At 40.7% G+C, this 8,544-nt stretch overlaps 1 protein-coding gene across 1 annotated transcript; it reads right to left on the reverse strand.

Moving 5' to 3' along the window:
• Positions 1 to 746: 746 nt before the first annotated feature.
• On the reverse strand, positions 747 to 8,139 carry sars1 (seryl-tRNA synthetase 1). The gene is made up of 11 exons (XM_004565443.6): positions 7,930 to 8,139; positions 6,901 to 6,971; positions 6,700 to 6,780; positions 6,440 to 6,598; positions 5,347 to 5,490; positions 5,066 to 5,221; positions 4,520 to 4,741; positions 4,221 to 4,350; positions 2,657 to 2,814; positions 2,330 to 2,459; positions 747 to 1,626 (listed from the first exon to the last, which is right to left on the reverse strand). The coding sequence occupies exons 1-11, from the start codon at positions 8,063 to 8,065 to the stop codon at positions 1,460 to 1,462; spliced, it is 1,554 nt and encodes a 517-aa protein (XP_004565500.1). The 5' UTR covers positions 8,066 to 8,139; the 3' UTR covers positions 747 to 1,459.
• Between the last annotated feature and the right edge of the window lie 405 nt (positions 8,140 to 8,544).

Consider the following 8,544-nt stretch of genomic DNA (forward strand, 5'->3'; position numbering starts at 1 on the left):
ATATAAATATAAATACATACATATGTGTGGACTGTTCTAAAGTAGAGGTAGACTAACTCTTCTCTTTGCTTAGCTAAGCTTTTTCTTTAAGATATTTTATTTTTGGGATGTAATTGAATAGTTGCTGTAGAAACAGACAGTAAACGAGTAAACACAGGTAACAAAGGTGCCGCTGGTTGAGAGTGAAACTGGGGATGTGGCATGTGGTAGTACACACCCTAACACCTCTGCAGTATTAGAAAATCCAGACCGGTGACAAGTCAAAGGAAAACCCTGAACCTTTTGACACTGAGAGCATCTTTAACATATCTATTTACAGCCATAATATTATAGAATACTGAAGTTTGTGTTAGAAAAAGCTCAGAATTTGTTTTCATATGGTTACTGGTGATCTCATATTGACACCTTAACTAGAGATTTGATTTAGCCTTCTTTACTGCGGTCACAGCTCATTACACCACATTCAGATGCTTTGATAACTTTAATGCAGTCAGGCTTGAAGTCATTAGGGGCACGGCTGCTTGGACACACATATATACAGGCAAACAACTGCTACCATCTAATTTGCCTTCCTAAACCAGATCTCTCCACTTTGTGAACTGGGTGCCTATTAAAGCATTTTGAATGTAATTGGTTAATAAACAGCCTGGCTTGCTGTGTGGTTAGTCACATTACCATCACCACTGATCTAGTCTGCTTTGTGCATATACTTAAAAACAAACAAACAAACAAACAAACACAAGAACTTCCAGTTCAACTGTATTTATTGTTTACAGTGCGTGCCACTTCATCAATGCGCAATTATATATATATTTGTCTTAGCAAGTACATACAGGAAACATCAACGTCTCGAGGTGGAGAAGAGCATCGTGTTAAACAGTGGATGAAAATGATGATTGTGGTCAGACAACGCAAAGAGAAGCCTAAACCAGACAGTTAAAATACCCAACCATTCACTTCTCACAGTCAACAAACGGTGAGTTCAGACAGTTTTTGAACACATTATCAACAATGCCCAACATCCTGCAAACATACTTTTTATAACATATTCCCAAAAGACTGCTTGTATCAAATCAATGACAGAAATAGACAGAAAAGAAGCCTGACTCTCAGCACAGCTGCCGACACGCTCCATGAGGTGTCGGCAGCTGTGCTTTAGGCTTCGTGTTCGTGATGTCATACAGTGATAGAGGGGTGAAGTGACCTGGGGATGGCTGACTAAAGGATCCCTTTTTGTGGCAAGCTTTATGTGAATGATGAGATGACATAACACCACCCACTCAGACGGACACAGATGGAACAGAGCCGAGCGTTCACATTACCGTTAAGTGCCAATTTCAGGTTTAGTTTGTGAGACGTGACAAACTAATCCCTGATCATTACAATTCAAGCAACAGTCTGTTCTATTAGTGTGCATCTGTGAGGCTGGTGAGGCGACACTGCTGCTGTGTGCCGGGGTCTACGAATCGTTCACGGACATGTTCTCTATGGCATCGGGCAGGTTCTGGTCTCCGCCGCCTCCTCCCTGCTTCTTCTTCTTCCCTCCTTCCTGCTGTTTCTTTGATTTCTTGGACATTTCCTGATCAATGGGAGCTGGCTTGACAAACTTAATGATCTCTGTCAAACCTGAAGATGGGAAAAACAACAAAAACAAACATTTAATATATCCAATATTTTACATTTCTTGTCTTAAAAACATATTTTCCCTTGTTTTTCCAACCATCTGGTAGAATGCACCAGAGGGTGACAGCTACGCTCCTGCAAGCTGTTTGCTGACAGTCACTGAACAAGAATGTTAATGGCGCACAGACTACATATAAAGTAAATAATATAAATAATAATAATAAATAATAAATATATAAAGCATGGATGCAGCTTCTGGGTATGAGAAGTGAAGTCTGTGGTCACGTTTCTTAAACTTTAATTTTTTTTAAATGGCCAGCAGGGGGAAGCCTTGAGCCTTTAAACTAACCATCTCTAATATAAACAATCACTGTCATGACACTGTGTCAAATATGATATGTAGAGATGTTAGGAGTCATCTTAGTTTAACTTGGGACAGAGGCAGGGTAGCAGTCAGTCCCTGTGATCAGCTTCAAGTGTTGGATACACATACGATTGACGGATATGGATGTTAACATGTACCTCTCAGCTGGACAGCACTTCCAAAAATGTCAATTTTTTTTCCTCTAAGAAAGCTGCAAAGCATTTGAAATTTGTTCCAAATGCTAAGTATTATATGGAGACAAACGCAGTTGAGATGATAGTGTACATTAACATCAAAAGTCTCTAGGTGCAGTAAACAGGTAAGAAAGCCAGCACAGCTTACCAGGAGGCATGAACTCCCTGAGCTTCTCTGGAACAATGATTCCTTCTTCAGTTTGGTAGTTCTCTAGGATGGCACACATTACACGTGTGGTGGCGCACATGGTTGCATTCAACATGTGCACAAACTCCGCCTACAAAACACACAGACAACGAGAGATATGAATTTAGAGTGTGGCTACAGAAAAGTGAAACGCATGTGCAGGGGGAAGCAAGTTCAGATTTTTCTGTTTCCCAGTAATTCGCTTTATCTTTGATCCCTTACGAAATAGCAGACAAGACACACAAACTGCATTAGTTCTTGTACGCTGTGTTGGAACTGAGCACTCACCTTGTCCATCATTTTTTTGGTCTGTCCGTAGCGGATGCGCAGCCGCCTGGCCTGGTAGTCTGTGCAGTTTGAGCAGGAGACCAGCTCTCTGAAGGCCCCTGAGCCGGGGAACCAGGCCTCCAGATCCAGCTTCTTACTGGCTGCATGGTTCAGGGCACCTACAGTACACATGAAGGAGAGAGCAGTTAGTTTATGTCAGGGGTGCCCAATCCCGGTCCTCGAGAGCTACCGTCCTGCAGCTTTTAGATGCATCCTTGTTCCCACACACCCGAATCAAATGAATGGCTTGTTATCAGGCCTTTGCCAAACACGATGGCATGCTGAAGAGGTAATCAAACCATTTGATTCAGCTGTGTTGGAGTAGGGATGCATCTAAAAGCTGCAGGATAGTAGCTCTCGAGGACTGGGATTGGGCAGCCCTGGTTTATGTCATGGTTGAGTTATAAAGAAATCATCTAAAACTCTTTCTGCTTGTTTGAAGCACAGTTAGGTGAATGCCTAGCAGGTAGTGCTGGATATTACGTTTATCTAATTTATCTACAGAAGGAATTCAGTTTGTAATGTTTCAGTTCCATCAGATAAACCACAAAGAAATTCATGAAGCATTTTCATACCGTCTTCATTTTTCCACATACAAATGCAGGTGACCCAGACGCAGCCTGGTTGTGTCATCTTCAACTGTCTGCTGTGCATGTTTAACTCAACTCTGTTCATGCTGCTTCAAACAATTCACCCCTAGTGGATGTTATACAGAGTTATACTGGACTGATAGTTCAGATAGTGTAAAAATCTAATTATTGACTAAATGAAGAACACATTTATCCTGTTTGTAATGCGTTCTAGATTTTGTAGGCCTACATGTGCAAAACAATCATTCATTTTTCAATGTCTGTCCACTGTGCTGAAAGTAATTACTGAAGTGGATAGTTCAAGTCATGAATGACTGTCCAACTGAGGGATGGTATTTATGTACAAACATGCATGATGATTGGTTTGGTGAAGGTCAGTCCATGTGTCTTTCTTTTCTTCTTCATGCACAATTTAAAAAAAACAAAACAAACTGTCTGTTTGTATTGGATTTCTTTTAGTTTCCAACACAAACAGACTTGATGCTGTACCTTCAAGAATGGGCCACATTCACGTCTGATATTTATTCCGTCTCACTTTAGGGTGAGACTGAATGTGTGTGGATATAAGAAATCGGTAATATGTAGTACACAGGATGGCCCAACAGTTGTGTTTCTTCCTTCCTACCAAAACACTTGGATATGTAATATTTATAATATATTTAAAGTTGTCACTTTCAATTGTGGTATGGTTAGCTGTAGTCTCATGGTATAATATTACTGTATTGCAATACAGTGATTCTGTGATATTCACAATGTGAGACCATCTACAAAATATAAGATCTGAGTAAATGATGGAGAAGAAAAAATATCCCTAAAAAATAAAAAGACCTGAATTAAATATTTATTCCTTGTATTGTGTTGTCTGTGTGTGTGTGTCCAGCAACTAAAAATGCTCAGTGTGGTATGAGGAGTGAGAGTGCATGTATTTGACCTACCAGAGACAATGTTGACGATACGATAAGGAATTCCTAGTGACTGGTAGAACTCTTCTGCTGTTCCTATCATCTCATCGAACATCTCCCATGATTTGCCGTCATGCGGTGAGGCATAGACAAACTGCTCAATCTACAAGCAGACGTAGAAGAAACAATGTTTAAAATTAAAAGCAAAAAGTACTTTTGTTATTAATGTTTTTGAAACTATATTAGTGTTAATCTGACATATTGTTTTTGAATAAAAATAAATTAAAAAATGTAATTATACAAAAAAATATCACAATTTCAACAAAACTGACCTTCTCAAACTGGTGCACTCTGAAGATCCCACGGGTGTCTCGGCCATGGGAACCCACTTCCTGTCTGAAGCAGGTGGAGAAGCCAGCGTAGCGGATGGGCAGGTCCTCTGGTTTGAGCCATTCTTCCCTCAGGAAGGCAGCGATGGGCTGCTCTGAGGTGGCGATGAGGTATTTCTCATCTATGGAACTGTCATCTGATTTCTCACTTCCCTTTCCGATGACCTGACAGAAACACGTAGAGAGGTTGAAGAGGGAACCTAAATCCATGTATAGACATATTTGTTGGTTGCCAATCTTCTTTTCTGCCACACTCCAATTATCTTCTACTGGATTCAGAGCAGGCAGGCTGCCCAAGTCCACTCAACTCACTGTCATCATCATCAGGATACCAGTTTGACACGGTTGGGACTGTAAATCTAATAACGAGAACTATTCACACAATATCTACAAAAATGCAACTGCTGCATCTCTAATGCACAGGTTTTATATTTTTACCACTTTGGAACAAGTATACTGCATGCTCCAATTCAGAGACAGTCTCCATACCTTGTAAAGCTCTTCATCAAACTGGCTGAGCTGGGCGACTTCCTGCATGACCTCCTTCCTCATGAAGAAAGGTGTGTACAGCATGGTGTAGTTCTTGCTGTAGAGGATCCTTAAGGCAAAATTGATCAGAGCCTGCTCCAGGAACACCAGGGGACCCTGAACACAGCAGAGAGGAGATAAACAGCTGGTCAGTAAAGGAAAGGAAGAGGAAAGGGAAACCTGGTCATGCTACTATGTGTTACTTTGTTTCTCTACTTACTTTTCTTCATATGAAAACATACCTTGAGAAAATAACCTCTGCTGCCAGCTACAACTGCTCCCCTCTCGCCATCAAAACCATCGATCATGACCACCAGGTCAACATGGGAGTACTTCTTCTGGGCAGTGCAGTCACCCCAGGTACGCTCCACCTTATTGTCTGCATCCTGACAGCAAACAATAAACAATTTGATTGTATGATCAGAAAATCTTGAACTGACAAGACATTTATCATACTACCAGATTCTGTGAATTACTAATAAGGAAAACATGTGTTTTTATTTTCAGATTCACAAAAAGCTCAAAGTTTATTTGAAGGTTTTAATGAGGTGTTAAAGCTGTATTATGCTGCCAGAATTGCCTGAAAGCCACACTCTCCAAACCTCTGGAACTCTGAAAAACTATTGGAATTATATCAGTGTTTTTATGTTGTTTGTGAGGAGAGCACTGTTTATCTGGGAAGACTATAGCATATGAATAACTTTCACACGAATGGTGAGTGACCTTTCACTTTTGGGTGATGTGGACCCAGATTAAGCCAGCAAATACTCCCCACAGCACAATACATTAAATCAATTATCAGGACTTGACAGCGAGACACCCTGCTATTTGCTGGTGATCCAGTCTTGTGTCATCGAGTTTTACTTTTCACTTTATGGGTGATCAGCATTAGAAGATGCAGCTGATAACAGGAAGGGTTAGCTAAATAAATGATTATACTTTTCTTCCCCTGCCTGCAACTTTTCAGTGTACAACACCAGCTCACTGCTGGCTTACAGGACCCCTCATGGTGGCTCTATTTCCCTTGCTATGGATGTGGTAAATGAACAAGGCAGAAAATTAGGACAGAAAAATCATCATGATATGATGGTGTTTTGATCTGTGCGTGGGCTGTGTCCATTTAATGGATGATAAATCAATAACCACATTCATTACAGACATGTGGATGTTATTTACAAAGAAAAAGCTGCTTCTAGCACTGACCATGTAAAAGACCATGTAGTACGATTGATGCCCAAACCAAAAAAAAAAAAAAAGTCTAGCGGTCTTCTTTTCAGACATTCAAGATCAATGTTGGGCTCTAGTATTAACCCCCCCTCAAACCAAACCACACACCTCATCATTGCTGATGGGTACAGAGGGGTGCAAAAGGTTGCCGATCTCTCTCAGGTACTCGAAACGTTCCGCCTCCAGCTTTACTCTCTCACTGTCCATCTTCTCTATCGCTTCATCCACCAACAAACGCACCTTTTTAATCTGGGTTACTGTCAGGGCCTGGCACAGGACAAAAAAAATGCAAACAAGCTTGTTAGATCTGTTTGCCATCTTACAAACAGTTATGCTGTGTAGACAGAAAAGAGTGCAGTCAGTCATACCGACAGAACTTCAGCCGTAAGAGACTCCAGGTTCTGCGCTTCTTCAGGAACAGCCTCATCCTCTCCAACTGGTTCCTTCTTCTGCATGAGCAACAAAGCAGAGGGTTAAAGACAGACAATGCTAAACCTTGTTTATTTCTGAAGGGACTGGAAAACAAATACAATGCTCAACAGTCCCCATTTAGTGTTATGTTGAAATACCTTCATTTTTTCCCCGATGCTTTTGCTGCAAAGGTTCTTTGCTTTGTTCAGGTTGTCTGCAGTGAAGCGGCCTGTCAGGGGGTAAAATCAGTGACTCAGTGCATTATGAGATTGTGTGTGTGCCACAGCAGCTGGTCTAATAACCTGGTGACATGATTTACAGTAACTAAGTATTAAACAGCCCAAAATAATAATATAAACATAACACTATCTTGGCAACTTTCATACCTGTAATAATGTACAGAAGAAATTATTAAAACTGGATCATGTTGACTATCTCAGTAGTCACACTACAGGGCGACGTTGACTTGACATGTTGCTGGCTGGGATTGCATCAGATTGACTACCCGGCATCATTTAGCTAACCCGGCGTTAGCCAGCGTTTCCCATTAAGCTAAGTCAACGGAATAATGGGAACAGGAGGTTAACTAGTGACTCGTCTTGTGAAAATTTGGTCTTAAATAACTAGGTACTTATTAAATAACAACCACAATGGCTTTTCTAGATTTGCTGAATTATGCTAGCTGCGCTAAGATTAGCGTGCTATTCACATCTGGTTATACTAAATAAAATGACAGACAAACTTCAATGAATTGCTTAAGAAACAGTGTACAACATCTATCCACTAATCAATACGGCGCAAATATAACACACCAACCAGCACGTTTACCATTTAAATTACTGACTTTCATAAGTGAGATCAGACCACTGCAGTGCAGTGAGCTTTTAGCTTGCGCAGCAACACAGTGAAGCTAACAACCAAAAGTATTCCCTAAATTTATTCTGAAGATTTTATATTTAGTATTACAATGAGCCGAATAAACAGGTGGACCCTGAATAAGTCAAAAACCTTGTTCGGTCCCATTTCGGATCAAACAGTTAACCACAATTAAACTGTAACAGTTTAAAAAAGACATTTTGTTAAATGGAGTCTGGCGTGAACTCTTCTCCATTATAAGATTCATTGACGGCTACGCTAACATTAGCATCGTTAGCCACCGCGTTGACGTTAGCTGCAGAGTGACTTACATTTTCTCCACTCTGTGTCTGCGGCCACCAGCTTGTCAACCAGGGTAACATCTTTAAACCTCTTTCTTTGAGTCTCACGGACGACTTCGGGGTCGCCGCCTTTGTCGGTTCGAAACAGGTCCAAGTCGAGCACCATCTTTCCACGCTGGCTGTCAGAGAAGAAACCGATAGAGCTCTTGCCGACGTCGCCTCCCACCGAGTTGCCAGATTCTGTTGTTCACGTAAAAAAAAACAAAAAAAACCCTAACCACGTAATCCTAGTTGTACGGAGTCCCCGACGTCCATTGAGTTCTTTTGTTACTCCAATGCAAACAAGTATTTTAACTTGAATGAGATCAATATTTTGTTCATGATAAATACAATAGACCCAAATGCTCATGTTAACTAGGGTGTATTGTCAGTTTTTAAATACATTTAATTTATGAAATTAATTGTTAAAAAACATTTATACAGAAATTATCTCTGCTGGCTAATATGTTATTCAACAATGAAGTGCCACAAACTGCATTTCCTCTTATGTCTACTTGAGGCTACCTTGTGTGAGATTTCAAGTGCTGTGGGGGGCTGCCTGGTTAGTCTGCTTATCCCTGGAGGTGTTGAACAATATCAAAATGC

Source organism: Maylandia zebra, linkage group LG20 (assembly GCF_041146795.1).
Source record: "Maylandia zebra isolate NMK-2024a linkage group LG20, Mzebra_GT3a, whole genome shotgun sequence".
NCBI lineage: Eukaryota > Metazoa > Chordata > Actinopteri > Cichliformes > Cichlidae > Maylandia > Maylandia zebra.